At 37.1% G+C, this 27764-nt stretch overlaps 1 protein-coding gene across 3 annotated transcripts in view; it reads left to right on the top strand.

Annotated features, from left to right (window-relative positions):
* Nucleotides 1-27764, top strand: part of Cog1 (conserved oligomeric Golgi complex subunit 1) — a 546651-nt gene that overhangs the window by 477611 nt on the left and 41276 nt on the right. For all 3 annotated transcript variants that reach the window (XM_090377929.1, XM_090377930.1, XM_090377928.1), the window contains one exon: nucleotides 12408-12484. In XM_090377929.1, coding sequence (XP_090234055.1) covers nucleotides 12408-12484 — 77 coding nt within the window. The remainder of the gene's footprint in view (nucleotides 1-12407; nucleotides 12485-27764) is intronic.

The raw sequence follows: 27764 nt of genomic DNA, 5'->3' as shown, positions 1-27764 counted from the left end.
ATATTGCTCCGGGAATATGCGGTGATCATTCCCTGATCTTTCCGCATCCCCGTATTTGGTGGTGACGGGATCGAACCCCGGTCTAATCAAGAAGCGTGCGTTACGCACTGCTGGGATCATAAGTGCTTAACACAGTTTGCCAAGAGGTTTTCAACAAAAGGACCGCTGCAGAACCATTGGAATCCTGTTTTTCTCCGTGAAGGTTTTTGTAAACAATATCATGCCTCTCCTTCCATCTTGTCAGCCATACATCTGTCACCTTAAACTCTTTGTGTAGTTTTTCAGCAAAGTCATTAGCTTTTTGAAGAAGAAGAATGCAACGATTGATTGGTGCATTAAATGAGCTGGCCTGTTTGAACCAAACGAACAGAGCTTCATTTACTGTTTGGCATTTCCCTTCAACCTTCCTTTTTCTGGTTTCACTAATCGCTAGGGTTCGGATTTTTATGACCTTAAAAATGTAAAAACATGATGAAAATATATCATTAAATTTAACCAAACATGACCTTAAATATGACTAAATAATTTACCTTTACATACTGTATAAATGATAATATTTACTTTTTTTATTCTTTTAAAGTTGTACAACGACTTGTTATACAAATTTCTAACAAGTAATATAATGAAAATATCACAATTTGCAAGGGTTTTTTTTTGAAATATAAACATTAAAATAATTTTTTTTAAAACATACAAAACCCAAAATGTATAGGCTAAAGTACAAGGCTACTAACACTTAAGTTTCTAAGTACTTTCCATCGCATTGCGATACCTGTATCCACTACAAATGTTTTGGAGTTAATCTCCTTCTATCATCTGCTAATATTCACTTATAAGCAGAGAAGGACCTCTCAATATCACAAGATGTGATCGGGGCAAAATTAAACGCCTAATGACATCGGGAGCTAGAGGAAGTCGTTCAACGGCCGTATCCTCTAAAACAGGAGTGGCCAACTTAATTTGTGTTGCGATCTACTTTTTTCCTTCAAAATGTGCCGCGATCTACCATCTCAAAAATTTTATTGCACAAGGTGCACAAATAAAGGGATGACTGTATATTTAAAATTCGTCATGATCAACTCGTTGGCCACCCCTGCTCTAAAACTTGGGAAATTTTGCATATGCGAAAAGCATACCAAAGGAACCTCGTGAGGTACAGAAATGATGAAGGAAACAACACCGACACAGCGATGGAAACAAAATTGTACAGAGGGACTTTATTCAAAAACAGCAACATAGCACCGGCTGCCATGATACAGATGCATCACTGTGAAAGATGAATCTAGCAACAGTTGCATGATTAGTTTTATCCAGAACCTTTGATGCAAGAAGATACGATTTAGATGGTTCATCTGAATCAAGCTTTCCAACAATAAAATTAGCTATATCCTTCACAATCCGTGGTTTCATCAACTGAACATCACACAGCTGATTCCAATATGTTCGCGAATATATTTTTTAGACACTGCAAGTAAATAAATTAATTAATTAAAATATAGCCTACACAGTGTTCAGTCTTTTGGATTTTATTAAATAATAAATTATTTAATAAAAGCTTTGAAACAGTGCCGTCTGGGTGGTGGTACTCACTGAGAATAAGTAATAATAGTCTTCTCTATTAGTGAAGTGTTACTCTTTCCAGGTAGTGCAATACATGGGCAACTCTTGTGAAGGAAGAGCACAATATGATATACAGATGAAATGATGCCTTTCACACTACTATCGTAGTCATTCTTTAAAAGTTATCTGTGGTGTATCTATACCGATATTATATTTATTAATTAATTTCCATATCTCTTAATTGCACGCGTTGCAATATATTATTTTTCCATCCATTTGGTGTGTCTTTAGACTCTTCTACAGAAGAAATCCATTTTCTAAAAAGCTCAATTTTGGCTTCATTTTGCCAACAGCTGAAGTTTCTACTGTATAAAATAAGTTGAATGAATAATTAGTTGAACTCGGTATAACTACTGTAAAGTTTTTTAAATTATAGCTAAGATTACACTACTGTGTGGTTGAGAGTGAGTAAAGAACCAATCAAAATAACTTTGGGATTTAGCCACTCGTGCCCGCCCACGCTGTAATGTGAAACGATTAAATGTAAATTCCCACAGTTTTTTAGAAATATATTTTAAATCAATTTGATAAATAATTTGTCGATTATCGTAAGACAAAATATGAAAGTTTTATGTCAACAAGTATAAAATATGCTATTAAATATGATATTTCATATTTTTTTGAAATTATGACCTAATGTGTAAAATATGATGAAATATGAAATTATAAACACGCTTCTTTAGGATCCTCAGACCATGTAACATGGTCCCACTAAGTGTCATGCCTTTATGTAAATGAAAAATGAATATGATAATACATAAAAATCCGAACCCTACTAATCACATTAGTGTTTAATGTGTGATGTGATTTTAATAATTTTAGTAAAGATGACTGAGGCACTACTAATTTTACTGCCGCTTCCCTTTGAGACATTGCCTAAGTTTAATTTATTGTACGTCTCAATAATTCGTAACTTCTCTTTTACAATCAAATTCACTCTCTTTCTGTTCATTGATTTTTTTTTTTTTTTTTTTTGTAGTAAAATTTAAAACACAGTAAAAAAGATAAGCATCAGTCAATAGCAAAGTACACAAATTGGAACTGACACAGCATATGCAAGTGAGACGAAATTTAGATACAGAAATGAAGAGCAGGTTTCAGCGAAGGGGATACATTTCACCATAAAAACACAGAATTACAGCTATTGGTATTATCGCAAATGCAATAAGATCAAGTTTACTACCCATTTATATCATTACAGAATTGCATTAACAGAAAAGCCCAATAAATCAGAAACTGCAAATTGTTTTTGTTTCATGGTTGTGACTTCCAGAAACGTGCTTTAGAAAAATATCACAGGGGCGTTCAAAATTGATTTTTATAACCGAAAATGTGATCCAGGTTTATGAGTAACTTTAAATTTTGCTTTTTCTAATTCCTTTCCTTTTCTCAACAAAGCGGATGTTTCTTCGGCATCGGAATAAATGATGAAAGTGTAGCGCATTTTATTGATTTGAATCAGTTCTTCGAAATTTATTCTATGAAGCAGCTGATTCTAATAACCAATGATCACTATAACCAGTGCTACTGTATATATATATATATATATATATATATATATATATATATATAATTTACAAAATTATTTAATACTTTGTATTGTGTACCACAATGTTTTAAATCAGGGGCCAGCAGCCTTTACAAAATCTACAAAATGTATTTTGTGTGATAAACTTTCTGGATTTCTTTCATTACCCTCCAATTATCTCAAAGTCAGCGATTTTGAAAAGGTGTGAACTCTGCAGAGCTGACTTTGATGGAACATAATAAAGCCATGGGAGATGCTTTTGTGCATTTTAATTGCAAAGAAAGTTAGGAGACTAAGTGAAAATTTAGTTTTGATTGGCAATTTCAGTGCATGAAGAAAAGAATTGATACTTTTGAAGGAATTAAAATGGGGAACAATGAAGTACTCAGCTGCCCAACTCAAACCTAGAGCAAGATAACTAATGGCAGAAGGTGATATGAAGAATACTAGATGAGTCATTTCATAATACCAGAGTGATGGTTGATGCAATCAGTGCCAGATTAATCAATAAGCACGTGCTTAGAGCACCAAGGGAAAGGGGCATCAGTTTTTTTTTCCCTAGCTATCATGCCAACTTTAACTCTTTCACTGCTACGTGCTACTTTAGTTGATTTTTTGTGATTGTTCTTACCTGCTGTGTTCAACTTTTCTCCGCACTGTTAAAAAAAGTTTTCTTCCAAAAAAATCATTCTTGTCGTTGATACTGAAGGTTAAACAAAATCAACTCTCAAGTAGTGTATTTATTATGAATTTAAAATAGTAGCTTTCTCGAGTTTCATGTGTATTTTTTAACAGTTATTCTTCTGTAATTTTCAGACTCAAGATAAAACATGTTCAATTAAGTGTGCAAAAAAAAAAAAGAGAAAACTGGCTAAAAAGAATCAACAAAAGGCTTTGGATTTAGTGGCCAAGACTAGAAAGCTTGAGCTCTTTGTGAAGTTTCTTCACAAAAGTTACTCAACCTGATCTTCCAAATCAAAGATCTCTGTCATCAGAAGCTACTTGTACTGTATCTAACTACGACAAGATTGAAGATGAACAAAGCTCCACACCTATCAGTACCACTTGGTCAACTTCAAGATCAGAACATCATGATGTTGAAGTGCCACAGGCTGGCTCAATTGGCACGAGTCTCACTGCTGATCACACTGCCTGTAAATTCTCTTGATATGTCTAGTGTAAATGTTGAGGCAAGTTGCTCTACAAGATGAAGTTGAAAAGATTGCTGAAAATCTGCTGGACCAAAGTTAAATGATTCAGTCTGCAAAAGATGAAGTAAATAAAGCAAAATATCCAGGGTTGTGGTGAGATTTTTCAGCTGGTGATGTGGTTTATTGGATTTCTTGCAGACCCAGTGACTGTCATCACTACGATGAACCACATGACAATTCTTGCTGAACTTTCAAAAGTGGCAAACAAACAAGATACTGTTCACAAAAACATTTCTTTGGGGTAAAAGCCAGTGATCAGCAATACAAGATAGAGTGGGTATTGTATTCACCATCAACAGAGTCAGTTTACTGCTTTTTTTGTAAACTTTTTTGCTCCTAAATGTTCCTCGTGTTTTGTTGAAAGAAAAGGGTTTAGTGACTGGCAAAATACTAGTATAATTGCCCATCGTGAAAGAAGCTCTACTTACCGAGACTCTATGCTAACATACTTAACTCGCACACAAGGTTTGGGCTTGTGACAAGAGTTAGAAAAACAAATTAAAGAAGAGTGCAATTACGGGGAACATGTCTTGGAGCGTGTAATAGCTGTTATTCAATGTTAGCTGAACATGGCCTAGCTTTTCGAGGAACAGATGAAAATTTTGGTTCGCTGCAGAATGAGACTTTTAAAGGGCTGCTTGAGCTCATAAATCAGTTTGATTCCAATTTTAGCAGAGCACACTTCGAAATATGGGAATTCTGGAAAAGAAAATCCTTATCTGTCCAAAACCACCTGTAACGCGCTCATTGTACTAATGGCTCAGAAGGTCCACGCATTCGTTGTTGACGAAGTAAATTCTTCTAGTTATTTTACCATGTCAGTTAATTCAACACCAGATCAGTTTAGTGTTGTACTTCGATACTTAAAAGATGGGAAACCTATTGAATGCTTTTTAACTTTTTTTGAACCAAAAAATCATGCCGGTGAGGAAGTGACAAGCCAGGTATTGCAGTAGTTACGTGAAGTTTGCAAACTAAATTTTTCAAAATGTAGGCGTCAGTCCTATGACATCCGTTTGGTGTGTCTTTAGACTCTTCTACAGAAGAAATCCATTTTCTAAAAAGTTCAATTTTGGCTTCATTTTGCCAACAGCTGAAGTTACGCCTGGTAACATGTTTAGTTGTTATAAGGGGATGCAGCAAACAACTTTAGAAGAAAATAAGTTTGCCATATATGTGCCCTGTGCAGCCCGTTGACTAAATCTGGTAGGCCAAAGTGCTGCTGTCAAGTGGAAGTTTATTTTTTCTTTACTGTGCATTTGCTCTATGCATTTTTTTCAGCCTCAACCAGTCGGTGGAAAATTCTTAAAGCTTGTCTTGGAAATGAACCTGTGTTAAAATCCCTCTCTAATACCTTCTTATATTATAGGTGAAAACCTTATACCTTTGAGTAGGACAGTTAATCTCTCAACACTCAATCGCGAATGATTATGATATAAACTTACCCACCATGTATTTTTATAAATGAATCAAGTTAAAATAACTATTAATTAAAATAAGCATGTATTCAACTCTCATGTCACATCAAGGGAATTGGAAAGAATCATGAAAAGACGGCGGCCACCAACCTCCAAAAACCAACCAACACCACGAGCCATCATGAGTATTGAAAAACAATTGTCGCGAAATTCTAAAAATGACAACACTAATAAATTAATTCACACATAAGTTAAACTTTAAAATCGTTATTAACTTCTTTTAAGAGACCACCTTATTCGGTTTGTTACCGTGTTCACAAGAAGTACAAAAGTTACTCGCGAATGATATCCCCCCCCTGTTTTATATCAAATTAACTACGCCTGAAATCAATGTATGAATTGCTGTTCATGCATGCGTTCAAAATATTATAAGGTCTATGTATATTAATAGAATTAACATTTAATCTAATTTCTAATGTTTCGTCAATTAATAATTTAAAATATTCATGCTGTTTATTAAGAACCTTGGATTCATTAAAAAGAAACACATGTCCACCAGTGATTGCATGAAACGCAAGCTCAGATGCACCCATCCTACCTGCTCTAACTGATGTCAAATGCTGCTGTATCCTTACCAAAAGTAAATTTTGGGTCGAGCCAATATAAGTAGAATTGCATCCAATTGTGAGCTTCCATGGTAGGAACTACATATGCCCTATATTTCAAGATAGCATGGAGCTTACTCATGAGTTGTGGAACAGTCTTAAATTCAGTGTTCTTAAATATGTTAATAAATTGTCTATACCAATGTTGTATATATGGAACTTTAATAAAATGTTTGTGATCCGCCCTGTCATTTGTTGTACCCGTCTCTAATTTATATTTCGCCTGTTGACTCCCGCCTGGTATTATGGGAGGCATATGCAATGGCAACAGCAGCAATTTTGAAGTGTTTCTTTAAGATATTGGAAGCTTTAGAGTGTTTAGCTGAACACCAGTCACAAAAGGGAGACACTAGAAGAGAAGTAGACAATATTACAAATAAGTTGCAAGGGGTAGAATTTGTTTTCACACTGATCATGTGGGATGTGATTTTGCAAAAGTTTCACAGAGAAAGTCAAGTTTTGCAGCGTGAATATGTGAACTTAAAAACATGCGCAGATCTGTATGGATAAATCATCTCTTAAAGAGCATAGCTGGCCAACTATGCTCTTTAAGAGATGACTTTTAAAGATTTGAAGCACTTGTAGAGGAAATACTACCAGATGTTGATTACAAGGCCATTCAAACTTGCAAACATACCATAAAGAAGGTACCCAATGACAGAGAAGCACCAGAAGTAGATCTGAATGCCAGAGATAAATTTCATATCACCACATTTTACCCAATTATTGACAAACTAGAAACTGAGATGAGAAGAAGAGGAGAAGTGTACAAAGAAATAGCAGACAGATTTTCCTTTCTAAGTGATGTGCCAAATAATGTCACTTCAATTGCTGAAACTGAAAGGTACTCTCACTGCTCTCAAAAACTAATTGATGCTTTCCCAGAAGACTTGGACAATAATCTCTCTGCTGAGCTTCAGCAGTTTTATGCATATGTGTGCCATAAGTTCAGTGCAACAAAAAGTATAAAAACCAAATTCAGCCATGCTAAACATTATAAAATAATTGTAGAAGACAAAATGGATTGTGCTTTCCAAATGTAGACATTGCCTTGCGTATTTTTTAACGTTAATGGTTACAAATTACACAGCTGAGCATTCATTTTCTCAACTCAAGCACATTAAAAATTGCTCAAGAGAACAGCTATGCAACCAAGAGATTGGATGCCTTGTCTTTGCTAAGTATAGAAGCAGATTTGTTACACCAAATTGGTTTTGAGGACTTGATTAAAGACTTTGCAATTAAAAAATCTAGAAGAAAATATTTATAAAGCAAATAAATATAAACCTATAGGTAAATCTTTGCTTATATTTTTTGCTCCTATTTAGTGTTTCACTTGGCCTTAAAGGCCCAAGTGAAGCCACTGGATGCAGTATAATGTATTTGTCATCATATCTTTATTACAATGTAATGAACAGGGTATCATGCTATAGCCATTAGACTGAATGGGAGCCCAAAACACTTTCAAAAAAACTGTTGCTAAAAATCAATTAGTTTTAGAGAGAGAGAGATAGTGCGGTACAAAGTTAAGTTTGCTATTTCTGCATTTAAAGTTGGAGACCAAAACTAATATTTCTTTTTTATTTGTAGATATTTTCAAAATATGTATCTGACATGAAAGTATAATGGGTTGGTTCAAACATATTTTCATTTATTTTTCAGCTTAGCATAACTTTTCTAATGTTGACTACTGCAATAGGCTGGAAAAAAACATTTTAACATTAATTCTTAAGAGAGAAACCTTTAACTAAAAATGGGTTCTCTCTTCAAAGAAATTACAGTTTCCCCCAGTAACCTTTAGGCAAAGTCTCCTTGTTTTGATAATGAATGGGATGAAGAAAAGGGTACTGTTTTTGAAAGTTAAGTGTCAATTGCACATAAAGTTCCTGCGATTTGGAGCTGCATATTCAGGGTAAAAGACAAAAAATGCTGTGGATTTCATCTTTGCTTAGGAAACTGTAAGGCGCCTCCGTAGCCAGGTGGGCAGGAGCAGCAGTGCGTAGCACACGCTTCTTGATTAGACCAGGATTCAAGCCCGTGACCACCAAATACAGAGGATGCGGAAAGGTCAGGGAATGACCACCGCATATCCCCGGAGCAATATGGCCTTAGTTGCTAATGCTCCTTAAAAAAACCAAATAACAAACAATAACAGGAAACTTTAATAATTTTTTCCCAAATTAATTCAAAAAATTCAACTCAACTAATTCAACAAAAATCATGATCTTCTGAGGAAACATTGGCTTTCATACAGTTAAATATCATTGATTTTACAAATTGGTGGACAATTATGCAGCAGGTTTGAAATGCATGAATTGTTTAAACATGACTTGGAAACTTCCAAAAACACTACACGTACAAGGACTAAAACAGAAGCAATTATAAATAAAGTGTGATTTCATTGCATTAGTGTAGTCACTGAATGAAATTTCTTGCATTGGAGTTTCGCTTGATGGCAGCAACCATGGATGCTGAAAATTTATCCCAATTCTTGTTCAATATTTTGACTGAAAAATGGGTGGTATCAAACAAAGGTAATTGAATTAGAAGCCACTTCCAGTGAAACTGCAAGTACCATTTCATCTTATTTATTGAGAACACTAGAAAAGTGTAATCTCCCTTCAAGCTGAATGGGAGGCCAAAATGCCATCACCCACCATTAACTTTTAAAAATGTTTCTTAAAAATCACTTTCTTTGGGAAGCATTTATAGGTGACAGTGACAATATTCATTTTGGAGACATGCATACATCGGGACAAGAATATGTTTCATTATTTAAACAGGAACTAAAGAGATATGAATTGAATGAAATGTATAGAATATGTGTGGGTGCCATATAGAATGTGTGCATATTCCACATGCATTATTCAGACAGAGGCTTTAAAAGAAATTTGTGAATATGTAAATATCAATTATCAAAAGTTGTTACCTCAGCCAAACTGTTACCTCAGGCATCCTACTTTATTTCCTGCATTACAAAGCCCTTTAAGTGTGTTCCTTGCTTTTAAAGAATATTTACAATCTGTTAGTAAGCCTCCAGTGATCATTTTTTTTTTTTTTTTTTTTAAACAAATTCCCAAAAATGCATCTCTGGTTCCTACCCTCTTCCTTCTGTATTCCAAAATGCAGTAAGTCACTGAAAAGAGAAAGTAATTCTATATTAGAAATTGTGAATTCCTTCAGTTCACACTTGTGTCCTTGGAATTGAGTAAGAGAATTTGTTCCACCGAATACATAGGAACTCATGAAAAATATACAAGTGATTGGCATGGGCAGAGAATGCCAGGGTTTTCTTGAGGAGACATAGCTAGTGTACCAAGAATGCTTTAATTATTTGGAAAAGTGGATAAAACTGCTTGAGGAATTTTATGAGATATTTTTGCTGGATAATTCTTGAGAAGAAACACAAATCATAAATTTGAATTAGTACTATCTTTGAAGTGCCTCAAGGAAATAAATTAAGTAATAAATTAATAGACTAGTATTCTGATCAAGCAAGAAGAAAATTTCTTTGATAAAACCCATTTGGGAACAGCATAGCTCCTTCTTTGGGAGCTGTAAAAAGATTGTTTATTTGCACACCTCAAATATACTGCCTATAGGCAAATAATACATAATGTGCTAAATTCCCAATGGCAAGATTTTTTATGCCATGGACAAACTTCTAGTAAATTATATCTGATTAAGCCTGTAATAAAAACATAGTCTAGTCTGTGCAGTTATCATACAGAGGAAGAACAATAACTTGTTCTTGCTTGGCTGCACATAGGACATAGTCACCTTATACATTCTTTTCTGCTGAGGGTTGATGACCTTCCTATGTGCAAGTCCCTTGAACATTTTGTAATTATCCAACATATTTTAAGTGACCATGCTAATTTTAGTAATACAGGAAATGTTTTACAACTTTTACCCATTGAGCCATATATGCTCTGTCAGATTTTATCAGATAACCATGTATCAACTGTTTTTAAGTTTTTTCAAATTACTAACTACAGTTATATATAATATGGAACACTTTTTTTAGTTCATAAACTGCCTTTTTATTCCTTTTTATACTTGTTTATTTTATGTGAGGGTATCTCCCTTAAAGAGTACTAAAACCCATTTTTCTTTATATGTTTACGGCCTGGTCTTGGAGCTTTATAGCCTTAGTCAAAATATGATATGCACATAAAACAAACCTCCATGATGGTATAATGGCTTTCGCCACTTGTCACTCATTCAAAGAGGTCTGGATTTGAGACCCAACATAAAATAGAGGAGTTCTGAAGATCCCTTCAATCAGGGCTGTATTTAGTCAATCTCAGGCAGAGGAAATAGATTCCCCCCTCAGAGGTTATTCTGGGTTTTTCAGCCAGACAATACTTGCTTTTACCCAATAGACTGAGCCTTCTCATAATACACAAGGGTGTAATAAGTCCTAAATTGCTGATGTGCCTAAAAAACCAACAAAAACATTCACTTTGTCCTCCTTTTAATCTGAGGTATCTGATAACTCTATATATTTTAAGTGAGGATAAGAATACACTAATGTGCATGAAGAAGTATTGTTTTTATATACACCGATGAGCCAAAACATTATGACCAGCGAGTTGTTATGCAAATCAAAGCAACTGTAGGTGAACTACAGTGCGGGTCGGGATACAGTATAAAAAACACCTGATACTGGGCTCCGTTAATCAGTTTACGGCCTGAGCTTGGTGTTGGTCTTGGTGTTACACTTGTTCTTCAGGTGGGAAAGGCAGTGGACATAAGAGAGTTCGACAAAGGCCAAATTGTAATGGCCAGATGACTGGGTCAGAGCATATCCAAAACGTCACGGCAGGTGGGGTGCTCACAGTCAGCCTTGGTTAGTACCTACCGAAAGTGGTCCAAGGAAGGAAAATCCACAAACCGCTGGTGAGGTGTTGGACGACCATGGCTCGTCGATGCTCAAGGTGAGCGAAGGCTCTCCCGGATGGTATGTGGCAACAGAAGTGTGACTGTGGCACATCTCATCGGTAATTGGAATGCCTGTTACAGGAGTAATGTGTCACAACACACAGTACATCAAACCCTGCCGAAAATGGGGTTTCATGGTTCACTGGTGACAGCACCTACAATGGGCACGCGAGCATCGAAACTGGACCTTGAGTTATTGGAAGAAGGTTGTCTTGTCCGATGAATCACGTTTCCTGTTGCACCATGTGGACAGCCAGGTATGTGTGTGTCGTTTACCTGGGAAAGTGATGGTGCCGGATGCACTGTGGGACGAAAACAAGCCGGTGGCGGTGGTGTCGTGCTTTGAGCGATGTTCTGCCAGGATACCCTGGGTCCAGTCATCCATGTGCCAGGCACTCTGACATCTACCACCTACTTAAACATCATTGCTGACCAGGTACACCTGCTCATGGCAACGGTCTTCCTCTCTGGTGGTGCCGTCTTTCAGCAGGATAATGTGCCATGCCACACTGCCCGGATTGTTCGAGACTAGTTCACGGAACATGACTAAGACTTCTAGGTATTGCCCTGGCCTCCAAACTCCTCAGACATCAATCCCATCGAGCATCTGTGGTTTGTGTTGGAACAATAACTCCGATCTGCTGGTTATGTCTTGGTGCTAGATACTACAACACACATTTAGAAATCTTGTAGCATCCATGCGCTGACCGGGCTAGCCGGGTGGGTAAAGTGCCTGCCTAGCAACCCAAAGGTCGTGGGTTCGAATCCCGCCTCGGGCTTGGATCAAAGTACTGCAAAAACCTTGGGAGGTGCATTATGGCCACAGAAGCCGATGCGCCAACAATTACAAAAAAAAAAAGCATCCATGCCTTGTTTAGTATGAACTGTTTTGGCTGTACATGGAGGACCAACATCATATTAGGTTGGTGGTCATAATGTTTTGGCTCATCAGTGTATATTGTGCTCATTATATTTGTTATTTATCCTGCTCTTTGTATATAGATTTCTTATTTATTTGTAGGTATCTTCCCCTCTTCACAATGTCTTATTTGATCTTTGCTCTGAAATCAATCAAGGTGGAGGGCATGCAATCAGGAGGTCAGTTTTAGTTTAAATATTTTTTCAGTATTAATTAACCCTCCCCCACCTTAGTGAAAGAAACAGAATAATTGAGTTGGTATTTCAACTCAATTATTGTTTCTTTAATTTTTAAACAACATTTGAAAATTAAAGAATTCATTAACTATTTTCCCTTTAATAAATTTTTTTAGATATTTATCATGATGATTATGGAATGAAACTTTTTGTAACGAGAGACACTTTCACCACTTAATGAAAGAAAAATTGTTATTACCTGAACAGCTTTAACAATTTTACTGATGTTTTTTTCATAGTAAAAAGATAAAGATTAGAAGTAAAAATGTATATAATAAGATAAAATGTGAGTCCTAAAAACCATCAAAAGGCTTCCAACTAAAAATGAAGCCACAGCTATAGCAGATACTCTGTCCCCTGTTGTGCATTAAAAAAGCTGAGCAGAGATGTCCTAAAATGTGATGCGACATGTTTAGTAAAATCATCCTCCTTGCTGTGGGTTGGTTGGTTGGTCAGTCGGTCTTCATTAGTGGGTTGTTTGGTTGGTCATTAGCATCTGAGGCTATAATGTGTGTAAGGTGACTTTAAAGCAGAAACACAAGCAGCAAGCAACTGTCAGCAGGTTGGCTTTCTGAGCTCTATTGCCTTGGTCAGAAGACACTTTGAGTGTTGAGGAAAGAGTAATGGTTACTTCCAAAAACATGTAAACTGTCTTAAACTCTCCACCTTTCACCACTGTGAGTAGGAACATTTTCAGCAAGTCTGACAAATTTTTATCAGTATGAACATATTAAACACAAATTCTTGAATCTTGTGAAGACACTAATTGGATGTCTTGCAACATTCTCTCTGGTTTTGCTAAATGCATAGTACCCCAAACAATGATTTGTTGATAGGCTGGTGCTGTTGAATGTGGAGAGTGGTCCGGTGGCTAATGAGCAGAGAGCTTATTTTCTGTTTTGACTGATTGTATTGACCTTAGGGTGCTTCTAGTATTATGAAAAGCTTAGGTGACATATCAGAGTCAAAAAAATTAGCATTAGTAGAGGCATATGATGTAAGAAAGCAAGCTTAAACAGCACCAGCCAAAAAAAAAAAAAACACCTTCCCATTTCACCCATCCATTTGCTCCAAATGTTTGTACATTTGTCTAGTTCTGCCTTGAATTTATTTAAGCTGTCAACTTCTACAACAACAGATCAATGTCTGTTCCAGCAATCAACCACTCGCTGGCTAAAGGCAAATTTCCGCACATCTATTTTAAACTGTCTTTCCTCAATTTGAATTTATGTCCCCTCAGGAAATTAATCTGGGCAAGAAGAAGAATCCCTTCGGCATTGACCATGCTCAAACCATTCAAGGCCTTATACACTTCAATCAGATCGCCTCGCAGGTAACTATTCTACAGACACTGTAATTTGCAAAACTTAAGCTTTTCTCCATAAGAGCCACCCTTTGTTCCATTCACTAATCTTGTTCCCCTTCTCTGTACTAAGTCCAGCAGCTCTACATCCTTCCTAAAATGTGGCCTCCAAACAAGTATACAGTACTCAAGGTGTGGCCTGACCATCGCCTTATACGAGGGGATAACCACATCCTTTTCCCTGCTAGAAAAATTCCTGCTGGAATTTTTCTAGCAGGGAAAAAGATGTTTTCTATATCATTGACGAGACACCGTGAGCTACTCTTGCATACCGTTTGCACTGCTCAGAAAACTTCATATCTGACTGCACAATTACCCCCAGGTCCTTTTCATTCTCTACCACCCTCAGTGTAGTATCAACTGTGTGGTACTACACTGAGAGTGTTAGAGAATGCTACCCATATGCAGTACTTTACATTTGTCAATGTTAAACTTCAGTTGCCACCTCTCAGCCCATCTGCTCAACTTTTCTAGAACCTGTTGCAGTAGCATACTGTCATTAGCAACCCTGCCAACCTTTGTGTTGCCTGCAAACATAGAGATTAAGCCTGATATTCCATCATTAATAAATACAGAAAACAACAATGGACCCAACACTGAACCCTGCGGGACTCCACTAGGAACATTACTCCACGAAGAGCAGTCACCATTGATTACCGCTCTCCGGCTTCTCGCACTCAATCATCCATTTATCCATAGCAGCAATTTACCTCCAATGCCACACTGCCCCAATTTGTGTAGCAATCTTACGTGTGCAACAGATCAAAAGGTTTTCTAAGATCCAAGTATATGATATCAAAATATTCTTTGCATCCAGTTCCTTTGTGACCGCATCATAGTATCCAATCAAATTGGTCAGACAAGACTTCCCCTCAACAAACCCATGCTGTATTAGTATTAGTAATGGCTGCATGGTGCAAGAAAGCCTATGGCTTATACTGCACCAGCCAAAAAAATAAATTAATTAATTTAAAAAAATAAAAAATAAAAAGGAAAAAAATATATTAATAAAAGAAAAGGAAATTAAACCTATCATCCTATGTGTTTCCCTCACCCAAAGGTACTATCCAGATATCCTTTGAATTTCCCCAAACTGTCAGTCTCCTCTACCACCCATGTAGGCAACTTATTCCAGTAATTTATAACTTTCTGGCTAAAATAAAACTTCCTGCAGTCCAATCTAAACATTTTCCTCCGTAACTTGAATTTATGTCCCCTAGTTCTAGCATCATTTATAACCTTGAAAATTTCGTCATACATTTTTACTTATGCCTCTCAGAGCCTTAAACACCTCAATCAAATCTACTCTAAGGTGTCTAGTTTGCAAACTCTGCAACCCACATATTCGAAGTCTTTCTTCATAAGGATGTCCTTTGCCGATCTCACCAGGCGAGTTACCCGTCTTTGCACCCTTTCAAGGAGCTCGATGTCTTTCTTTAGGTGCGATCTCCATACTTGAACACAATATTCCAAGTGTTGTCTAACAAAAGCCTTATATAATGGGATTATCACATCCCTATCTCTACTTGCAAAAGTTCGATAGATCATCAATAGGACACTATGGGCCTTCCTTGCAACCTGTTTACAATGCTCAGAGAATTTAATATCCGACCGTATCGTGACACCTAAGTCCCTTTCCTCCAGTATTGGGTTTAGTTGATCTCCACCAAGTGAATAAGTTATTTTGGGATTACTGTTTCCCAGGTATAATAACCTTACACTTTGTTGGATTAAAGCATATCTGCCATTTTTCTAACCATTCCTGAAGTCTATCTAGGTCTCTCTGAAGAAGCTCAGCATGCCAGTGATCATTAACTACTCTACAAATTTTAACATCATCTGCAAATTTAGACATCACGCCCTCTAGAAAATGTTGTTTAGAAAATTAAAAACAACAGTGATCCTAATACTGATCTTTGGGGAACTCCACTTCTTACATCAACCCAATCTGAGGAATAGCCATTTATCACAACCCTCTGCCTCCTGTCCTGAAGCCATCCTGCTATCCATCTAAGGATTTTCCCAGTGATTCCAACCTGGTTCCAGCTTATAAAGCAACCACTCATGTGGGACTGAGTCAAATGCTTTGCTGAAATCTAAATAAATAATGTCGAAATTATTCCCTAAATCCAGCTCATGAGTGACCTTTTCAAAATAGCGATCCAGATTTGTTAAACAAGATTTTCCCTTTACAAAACCATGCTGAGCATTCTATCCAAATGATCCTGAATTCCACCATTGATCATTGCCTCCATGATTTTCCCTACCACTGAAGTCAGACTGACAGGTTGATAATTTCTCACTTCACTCTTAGAACCACCCTTATGTATGGGAGATACATTGGCTTTTCCAAACCAACGGAATCTCCCCAGAGTCTAGTGATGCTCGTATAATTAATTAGCCTCAATGGTTCAATATACTCACTTGCCGCCTCCCTTAAGATTATAGGGTATATTCCATCAACTCCAGGAGCCTTACTGGCCTGTAGGCTCGAAAGTTTTTTCATTAAATAATCTTGCGAAATTTCAATGTCATTAATTACATATTTTTCAACTTCGCTCCTACAATTTCCCATTGCCACAAAAGGTTTTTCATCTGTAAATATCGATGCAAAATAACTGTTGAGGTCATCTGCAATGGCAGCTGATGTATTTAATACTATCCCCTTTCCCTTACGTAAAGGTCCGATCTGGTTTGTTCTGCTCTTCTTAGCATTTATATATGTGAAGAATTCCTTATCCCCCCCCCCCTCTTTGCTCTGTTTGCTAGCGATTTCTCATAAACTGCCTTTGCCTGTCAAGCCTTTTCTGTGGCTCTATTACAGATCATCTTGTAGCTGTTATAGGCTTCAGTACTTTTTATTGCTCTGTAACTTTTCCATGCCACCTTTTTCTGCTCAAGTAATGTGGCAACTTCACTATTCATCCAACTTGGAATCCTCCTCGCGGAGTATTTTTTTAATGGTAAATACGCATTCAAGGCATCTGTGATTAATGTTTTAAAAGCATACCACAGTTCAATTGTATTCTTTCTCTGTGCGATATCTACCCAGTTAATGGAGGCCATGTAGCACCTTAAGGCATCGTAATTTCCTTTTCTGAAATTATAACCCATTCCTTTGCCTTTTACTACTGCTAACTCTCTCTTCATCATCCACCGTAGAACTCCGTGATCACTTCCTGCTACTGGTTCCTCTACTGTCAGCCTTGTTATGTCATCTGATTCATGGGTGATGATGAGGTCTAGGATATTCTTTTCTCTAGTACTTTCCCTGACATGTTGATACAAATAAGTTGTCTAGTTGATTTTAAAATTTTGTTACCCATGTCGAGTTTTCTTCCCATTTACTCCAATCAATTAGAGGCAAATTGAAATCACCCATAATAAGACATTGATGCTTACTTGCCCATTCCATTTGCATGTAGAGGCTTTCATCATAATCTTCGCAATCACCTGGTCTGTAGATTACTCCTACTCGCATTATACCTTTGTTTCCAACTATCTCACACCATATGGCGCCTCCATAGCCAGGTGGGAAGGAGCAGCAGTGCATAGCACACACTTCTTGATTAGATCGGGGTTCAGGCCCGTCACCACCGAATACGGAGAATGCGGAGAGGTCAGGGAAATGACCACCGCATATCTCAGAGCAATATGGCCTTAGTTGCTAATGCTCCTACAAACATTCTCAGATCTCCCACCATACAGATTTTATACTAGCACGTGAAATGTCTGAATCCGGGAAAGCTATCATTGCACTCAGACTGCTTCTGATAAGAATCATTACCCCATCACCCCTTCTATCTACCCTATCCTTCCTAAATACATTATACAAGCTGTACTGAAACTCATCATCCCCTATTTCTGGGTGGCACCACGTTTCCGTAAGCCTTATTATGTCCGCGTTACTTGTTTTAACCAGCAGTTCAAATTCACTCATTTTATTGACGACACTTCTAACATTACCATATAAACAATTAGGACTTACTGTTCTTGTATATTTAACAATCCTTGAAGTTTTTTAGGCTCTCTTACCTGGCATTAGCTACCCGCTCACTTGAAACGTTTCTGCCCCCAGAACGTCTGGATAATATGTCCAGTTGGGGTAACAGATAAGAACTCTCGAGGTATGTGCAAGAGTTACTTTGACCAATATTATCAGATAAATGCGTGTCAGTATTACCCACATCCCCCCTAACTAGCAGTTTCCCTGAACCTTTAAGGTATCCTCAAACTATAACTGAAGTCTTGTCTAGATGATCCTGCAGTGCTTCTTTAACCAGTGCCTCCATTAATTTCCCCAGAACAGAAGTTAAACTAACAGGTCTGTAATTACTTGTGTCACCTTTTGAACCTCCTTTATGAATTGGGATCACGTTTACAGTCCATGGGTACTTCCCTCGAGTCCAAGGAAGTTCTCATAAGTGCCTTTCTTATGTTTGTCTTCAACAATTTCTCTTCCACTTTGCGCTGAGTTATTCAAAATCATTTAGCTCACTGCCAGAGTTTAATACACTTCTTATTTAAATTGACTGGATCACTCTGTTTCTGTCTTATCCCTCTGAAATAAGTTCTTTAGATCTTTTAGTTAGTGTAATTGAGGAAATCCTAGGGTTGGAGAAGTATGGCTGAGTTGGTTAAATCCATGTGTTTAAAAATTCCATGTGGGAAGCACCAGATAGGGAGATTATAGTGTTGCAAAGGTTAGGTTCAGGTATTGTGTGTGTTAGGAGAAAACCTGGTGGAGGGTGGGGGGGAGGACAGATTTAGTAGGTCCTGTCCTTATGTTGTTCTTTGCATTTGGTGGTGATCAGTGTTATTCAAATCTCCTTGTATGGTTCTTGCAGCTATGAGCTGGGGTGAATAACAGCCAACTTTCTAACTTACAGTTGCACTTTAATACAAAGTTACCCATGGCGCCTCCGTAGCCAGGTGGGAAGGAGCAGCAGTGCGTAGCACATGCTTCTTGATTAGACTGGGGTTCGAGCCCGTCACCACCAAATACGGAGGATGCGGAAAGGTTAAGGAATGACCACCACATATACTGGAGCAATATGGCCTTAGTTGCTAATGCTCCTAAAAACCAAACAACAACAACAACAACAACAAAGTTGCCATTAAGGCTGAAATTTAATTTTTATTTTAAATATTGTCTACAATGCAACATGTTATATTTCTGCTCCTAAACAGTAGATATTCTTAACAACAACAAAAAAAAAAATTTAAACTACATTCAGATGGTAAATTTATCAAAGAATTCTTGAAAAATGTTGGAGTCCTAATTTACATAGGAAAAAAATTGGATATTTGTATAGTAGAAGTCTTTTCATTGGACTTTAGCTAGGTGTGTAAATGAGTTAACCAGCTCTCTTCAATGTAATTTTAAATTATGGACAACTGATTTCAACTTTTATTAGCATTGAATGAAAGTATAGTTAATACAAATACAGGTCAACTTTTTATTTTTGTATGTGATAGCAATGATAATTTTTATGTAACAGTAGAATTGGGTGATTTGATTTTTATGAGGCAGTAACTGCAATGTCAGCTTGATTATCATTGACACTGACAGACTTATCTGTTATAACAACTGAGGAGTTGTAGCAACTGTTGGAAAATGGAAGTGTCTGCTGAAATTAATTAAAGTGGAAGCATAAAAGTAATGAAATACTATTTTATTATTCATTGGGAGAATTTGTGTGTTGAGTTAGTGTGATAATCAGCATCATTAAAACAGTAAATTTTATGACATCAAAGGACTTAACCATTGACAGTCAAAAGAATTTCTTAGTAATCTGTGTTTGGAATTGGCATTTACTGTACTGAAGTAAGATGGCTAAGCCATGGTAAAATATTAAGGAGTATTAAAATTCAATTTATGCAACATAATTTTTTTGGCCTGTCGGTTGGCTCTGGATGACATAGATATTTATATTTCATCTTGTCAGTATATTTGAGTTGTCAACCATATTTAACACGTTTTCTGTTGAGATGGCCTTTATCACCCACATGGGCATATTCACAGTTCTTTTGCTGTTTGCAGGCCCATCATAGAAATGCAAATATTTTGGTAATTTCCACAGGGTCAATGCCTCCTTGAATAAGTGGTCACTGTGGCTACCCTAAATTTTCTTTAGTGTTTTTCTTCTCAGCTGGACCTATATTTTTCATTATATAGGTGCGTGGAGGAGGGGATGGCTTAATTGTGTGTTTCAGGCAGCAATTGCATCATACTTTTTGCAGAATCATACTGTGCTTCCCTGGCTGAATGTGGGTCCTTACTTATCTATTCTGAAATTTTTCAGTTATTTTTTATTTGGTAGTTCAAATTTGAGTTTAACTTTTTGTTTGTATGCAGATAACAGTTAGCACCACCAGCATTACTTGTTGTAGCTTGCAACAATTCCTTTAACGTGATACAATAGTGCTTATTCTGTGAATCATTATTTGATTACACCATGTTTAATTTACATTTTTTAAAAATCAACTAATTCCTCCTTCATGGATAACACAAACTTCTATTCAAGATAAAACTGTTCTGGAAATCTGTGTGGAAGATTGCATGGCCATGTAAAAAAAAAAAAAAAATCACCACAAGTATACCTGCTCAAAACAATGAACAACATCATTCAATGAAATTGAACAGGCTTTCACAGCAATATTGATGACAACTGTAAGCTAATTAAATATTAGAATTCTGTTGGCATCTACTCACAAGAGAAATTTTCAGACCTCAGGTATCACCCTCAATTAAAAAATGACACATGACTCTTTTAATGAGACAGAAATTGCTACAAATAATGCTCATGGAGCCATACTCCTAGATTTGCAAGTGCTAGATTTGCAGATCTACTTAGAAACCATTGCTATGCATATAGTAATTGATATTACTTTGACATCTGTCTCGATCTACCTTCTACCCAATTATCCCTGTACCATTCATGAACTGTAAACTCTTATTGTGCAGTTATCAACTCCTTTCCCCATAATAAATGATGTTCATTGTTGGGTTCTTCTATAGCAGACAGACAAATACAGTTAATTGAAATCTGACTGACAGGCAAATTCTAAGGATATTGAATACTTCTACCACCAACATCCATCTCTTTAGAGCAGTAACCTCTCTAATTGATTTTTTTTTTCATCTGCTCGCCTATCATTTTCCTAAACATCAAGTGGATAGCATTTGACAATTTGTTCAATCATCAGCATTACCATACACTATATAGAATTAAAATATCATTCTTCATAGCCTCAGAAAACCCAATAAAATGGAAATTTCCCAAGACAGACTGGGAAAAATACCTTCTATGAATCTTTTGATGATCAGACAATTGAATCTTATGTATGTCTGCCCGGGGCTAAAGTTAATGGTGTTTAAGAGCAGTTATCATCTCTTTAGGGTACAAATGGTAGTACTGTTGTATTGTTGTATGTGTTGGTATTAAGAAAAATAGATCTACGGATTTACTTAACAGGTATAGAGCAATGTTGAGAAAAGGTCACGATTTTGGATTTGAAAGTGTCTTCATTTCTGCCCAGAAACTATAAGAATGTGTGAGAGCCTTGTTGATCAGTTTGGCTCTGTAAAGATTTTATAATGCTCATGGGGTAGAATTTTCCTCAGTATGGTGGGTGGGTGTGTGTGTGCATGCATGCATGCATGGATGCATGCGCTTGTAAACAGGTGAGTGTTTTTATAGGAATGAGATACACTTAAATAGACGGGATCAAGAATATTTGCTGATGCTATCAAGGCAATGTTAGGTGGGTTTGAAATGTGCTAGCTTGTGGGTGGGGGGAAGGTTACACAGACTAACAAGTTAATGGCAACCACAAGTAGAGGTGAAATTGATTCTTATGGCCCATTTACACAATCACTTTTCCTTTCATTTCAAGCTTCATGCAAGTTCATCTAAATACCAGAAATGAAAGAGTGAAGTGGAATGATGCATGGTATGAAGCTTGATGGTACAACCTGATCACTGTCGCATGACTGTAAACAAACATGTCAGTTTGTGTCACATTTGTGCTCTGATTCCCAAGTTAATAATTCAGAATTCATCTGTTGTTTGTGTGTGCAAATGTTAAAATGAGTAATGGGAAGGAATTTCTGGAAGATTTTATAGACTTTTATAAAAATAAGATGTGTTTGCGGAAGGGAAAAAAGTAGTACTTACTATAATGTTGATAAGAAAAATGCAGCATATAATTTTTAATCTTTTGTTAGACAAGCTTAAAATGGTGGAACCAAATGCCACTTGGATCTTTTCTTTCTTTTATTTTTCTTATTTAATGTGATACAAAATGCTACAAAAATCACCTCAAACTCACTCAAATTACTCATCTTATTTTGCTCTAACACCCTATCTTAACCAAGTGAAAAATGAAACAATAACTGATCATCTAAATACCACTTTAAGGCTCAGTTGGCATGAAGCTTGAAATGAAGGGAAAAATTATCATGCGAATGGGCCCTTACACTGCTTATATTGGGACATACAACAGCCTGGAAAGCCCTGGTGTTGAAATTACAAGGCCTGTTGCTTTTTTCTAGTAAGATTAGGAGAGATTTTTTTTTTAATTCAGTTGCGAACATGCATAAGAAACTTAGTAAGCATTGCCATAGTTCCACTCTAAAGGTGTGGCGCCTCCGTAGCCAGGTGGAAAGGAGCAGCAGTGTATAACACACGCTTCTTGATTAGACCGGGGTTCTAGCCCGTCACCACCAAATACAGAGGATGCGGAAAGGTCAGGAAATGACCACCACATATTCTCGGAGCAATATGGCCTTAGTTGCTAATGCTCCTAAAAACCAAATAACAACAATAACAACTCTAAAGGTGTCAGCCAGGGTTAGTTGATGGTTTTACTTATGCTAGATCTGTAAAATTGTCACACCATGACAATCCAGTGGGTTGCTGTGGAATTTTCACATAAGTTGTAAGTTGCTACCCATCGTGCTTGTAGAACTGTGTCAACTGCAGCATTGCAAGTAATATCTGGAAACATCCCCTGGATCTATTCCTTATCTATAGAGGACTTGCCTACCGTCTGAAAAAAAGAATCCCAACTGAAATACTGGATATTGAACTCAACCTGGACAGTGATACCAAACAGGAAAGAGCTCGTTGCTATAACGAGCTAATCAATTACTGGCAGACAAGATGGGACACGACCACAAAAGGCATTGTTACGAAAAAATTTATACCGGATGTCACATTCGCAACCAGCAAAGCGGTCAACAAGTGGTTCTCAATCAGCATGGAAACATCCTTTCTGGTCACTGGACATGGATCTCTCAACCAGAAACTCCACCAACTAGGTCTGCTAAATACTGACCTCTGTTTCTGTGGGTCTGTCGAGAGTTGGGAACATCTACTATTTGAATGCACTATCTACGAGGACCATAGACAACAACTCCAGGCAGCAATTTTGGGATTTTCTCCTGACCAAGTAGAACTCCTTGTCCATTCCAAAAGGAACTTAGGTGCACTACAGCACTTTGCGGCAGACGTATTCAAGCGTAGGAGGAGAATCATCCTAGAAGCTTCTGCAATTCAATAACTAGTTATTTATTTTTATTATTTTTTTTTTTACTCTCTCTCTCTTCTTCTCATAATCAGCTAGCACTAGTAGCCCTAGCACTCTCCTGATAGCCTTTTCCTATCCACCCCGTGTGGGATAATTTGAAAAAAAAAAAAAAAAAAAAAAAACCCTCTTTCTTTTCTTTCTTATTTATTTGTTATTTTTTTCCCCTTTAACATCATTCTGCTTGCTGACATCCTGGCTCTATTCCTTTCCTTGACCAGGTTGTGGGATTTAAATCTTTTTTTTTTTTTTTTTTTTTTTTTCGCGTTCTGACTTGGGCTGGGGCTCCCCAGACCAGGAAAGCTCCTCTCTCACACTAATTTTTTTTTTTTTTTTTTTTTTATTATTATTATTATTTATTTATTTATTTGTTTGCGTTGTTGTTCTAGCTATCCATCCTGGACTGGGACTTTCCTGGGCCGGAACAGTCCTTCTCCTCTTTACTCCTTCCCTCTCTTCATCTTATACAAGTTTTTCTTTCTTCTTTTAACATCATTCTGCTTGCTGACATCCTGGCTCTATTCCTTTCCTTGACCAGGTTGTGGGATTTAAATCTTTTTTTTTTTTTTTTTTTTTTTCGCGTTCTGACCTGGGCTGGGGCTCCCCAGACCAGGAAAGCTCCTCTCTCACACTAAAAAAAAAAAAAAAAAAAAAAATTTTTTTTTTTTTTTTTTTTTATTATTATTATTATTTATTTATTTATTTATTTATTTGTTTGCGTTGTTGTTCTAGCTATCCATCCTGGACTGGGACTTTCCTGGGCCGGAACAGTCCTTCTCCTCTTTACTCCTTCCCTCTCTTCATCTTATACAAGTTTTTCTTTCTTCCCTGGGAACTCTTCCCCAGGGAGGAGGGCGTGCAGATAGTAGGGGAGGCCTTGCCCTTCTTCTGCTAGGGACGAGTACCTGGAGGAATCGTCCAGGTGCTCACTCCTTCCAGGTAGCCAATAGGCCAAAACACAACATCACGCTACAGAACACACACACATAAGCTCACAAACACAGTTTTTCTTTCCTATCACTTTCTCCCGTGCGGGATGAAAAGCTTTTTTTTTTTTTTTTTTTTTTTTTTCTTTTTCCCTCTCTCCCCTTCCTTTTCATCTATCTTCATCCAATCTGGGATATTCCTGTGTGGATTCGGTTTGGAAAAAAAAAAAAAAAAAAAATATTATTTATTTTTATAAGACACACACCGGCCTTACCCTTACAGAGTCTATAAAAACTGAACAGAGCAACGAGGCGGAGATGAACTTCTGTTCTAGGAGCCGCCCATACAAAAGCACAAAAATAATAAAAATAAAAAAAATAAAAATAAGTTGTGAGGATGATATAAAACACAGCAAGAGCTGCACCACCATATATAAGCACATGGTCCAAGTGCACAGAGGGCTGCTCAGACGGAGGAACAATATGGGAGTGCAGTCATTACCCTAGGAAAAATTGGAGCATTCAAGTGAAGGGTAGTATTGAATAAGCAGGAAACTGTGAAGGAGTTGTCTCCATCAGAATGAGGTGAAAGGCTAGTTTGAATCAAATGGACATTGTGGTAATGGGACCAGTATTATTTTTGTTATGCAGGTTCTCTCCCAGTGTTGTCTGTTGTTTTGCACTTATACAATATGGCACTGGCAAATGTTTTAAATGCATTGAATGTCTCTTTTGTTTCAGTAAATTGTTCTTTGTGGTCAGCAGCAAAGGTCCCAGTTAAATTGTTTGCTGTTGCCTATAAGCTGCAATAGGGGGTAAAAATATGGTATATGAGACCAAGTCTCCTGTTCCATGCAGTGGTAGGTTTGTATGTCACTGATGCCTAGGTTAGCTAATTTCTCTTTGAGTACTTGGAAGTGATGAGCCTGTCAACAGATATATGACATAAATACCAGGTAGGAACCAGTTCCTGATTTGCATGTTTACATAGGCTACATCTGAAATAAATTTTTTGGTTATGGCACCTTTACTCTCCATGTTCCAGCAGATCTGTCAAATATTTAGTAGTGCATTTATTACACTTTCTTTTTTCTTTTTCCTTAAGGAAGCTTACCAGCAAGCACTATGTGATGACAGGTGCAACAGGCTTGCTTGATGAGAAGTATCATCTGCTTTTATATGGAACCCAGCTTATCCTTGTTCATTGCCTGGGCAGCTCTATGGTATTAGATACCAGCTGCATACATTAAAATGCAGATGAAACACAGTTGTAAAGAAGCAGCAATGCTTTCCCCATAATACTCCAATCACTGTGCATGATTCTAAGTATTACTTGTATGCATTTTTTTTTATCTGCTAAATGAACTAGGTGGAGGCTCAAGAGTAGTTTATGATCTAAAATAACTCCTAAGTGCTGTAACATTGAGTAGTGTAACATTAAGTGTAACTACAACATTAAGTGCTGTAGAGCTGTAACATAGATATTGAGTGGGTTTGATACTTTATCGCTGGGCACTGGTTCAGATTACCTTTCATTAACATAGGTTTGATTTGTTTTTCTTGGGGGTGGAACTGTTAGTTTGTGTCATACACTACATAGCAAATGCTTCTAAAACTTCATTTCAGGTTTTTTTCTGTTTCCATTCTGTAATTCTCAGCAACAAGGAGCATCTAACTATCCACATATGTGACCACATTGGTATCTATCATGAAAGAAGAATTGATATACAGTGGTCCTTGGTTGGGGACTGACAAGTGCATATAGAAGCTTTAAATATAATTAATTATCTCAAGTCATGTTGGCATTTTAACAATTAATCATAGCAGTGCTGAGAAACTGTTAAATATCCATTTCCATCTACAACCTATTGAGAACCATTTAATCCTGCTGGCAGAATCTCAACTGTTGGTTGCCTCAACCAATGAAAGAATATTAAGCCAGGTGAGGGGAAAAGAAAACTACATTCAGACCTCTTTCAGGTGAAGCTTTGGAAATGCTCTTGACAGCAGGATCATTGTTATGATCAAAACTTTGACTCAACATTTCTGAAGAGGATGTCTGTATCCTTTTTTGAAGCAATCAAAACAGTTCATTGCCTCAACAAAGATATTGTTGATGTCTAAGAGAAATCAACAATTGGAAAAATCCTGTGCTAATGTTTGAAAGTGTGCTGTACTGGTAAACAGTCATATGTCAGTATTTTGATATGAAATGTGTATATTGTCGATGAACTTTAATTTCTAATTAACTATATAATATCGGTGTCAATACACCATAGTTTACCTATAAATTTAAATTACATATGTAGTGTAAAAGGCATCATTTTAATTGTATCTCATATTGTGGCTACCTTCACAATGAGATACCAAGTATTGCATTACTTTGAATAAGTAATGCTTCTCGAGTAGAGAAGACTACTGTTATTTATTCTCACTGGATACTACCACCACCGAGATGGCACCATTTCAAAGCTGTTGGCCTATCATCGGTGGGTGGGAGGTACCCTGGTAATGCAACATGCCATCACAGTTGTGAAGTGATTCCACAATATGAGAGATGCCAAATGGTGTACAGATAATCTATTTAAAGATGAAATGCACAAAGCATAATTATATATGGGTTTTTAGTAATTAACTATATTTGTTGTTATTTGGTTTTTAGGAGCATTAGCAACTAAGGCCATATTGCTCTGGGAATATACGGTCATCATTCCCTGACCTTTCTGCATCCTCCATATTTGGTGGTGACGGTCTCGAACCCTGGTCTAATCAAGAAGCGTGTGCTACGCACTGCTGCTCCTTCCCACCTGGCTATGGAGGCGCCAATTAACTATATAATATTGGTGTTGATACCCATAAATTTAAAATATGTATGTAGTGTAAAAGGCACCGTTTTAATTGTATCAAAAGGCTCAAGCTAATGGGAATGCTGTGGCCCAGGGGAGAACTGAGGGGGCCAGTTGTCCTCTGAATCACAGCCTTTTAAGAGAGACTGCTTCTACAGGGATGGGATACACTTAAATAGAAAGGGTGCAAGAATGTTTGTTGATGCTATTGAGAATGTTTGTTGATGCTAGTTCGGAGAAATAGAGTGGGCCACTATTTGCTTGATGTTTGCGGAGCAGTCAAGTATGGGACATGATACTGCCATGGGGGATGTCTTTGTATGTGTGCGATGCAAGGAGTGTAAGGAGATCAGGCGACAACTCAGCGTTGTTATGGGCCTATATGAGAGCTTGAAGGACAGGGTGGATGCCCTCGAAGGATTACAAGTGAGGGGCCCATAAAGCTCTCAGCTGCACACACCAATGCCAGAGCTTGCACTTGGTCATCGCGCAACACA

Source organism: Mastigoproctus giganteus, chromosome 7 (assembly GCF_048544385.1).
Source record: "Mastigoproctus giganteus isolate SK-2022 chromosome 7, ASM4854438v1, whole genome shotgun sequence".
Taxonomy (NCBI): domain Eukaryota; kingdom Metazoa; phylum Arthropoda; class Arachnida; order Uropygi; family Thelyphonidae; genus Mastigoproctus; species Mastigoproctus giganteus.
This window is presented reverse-complemented; position numbering and strand designations above follow the sequence as displayed.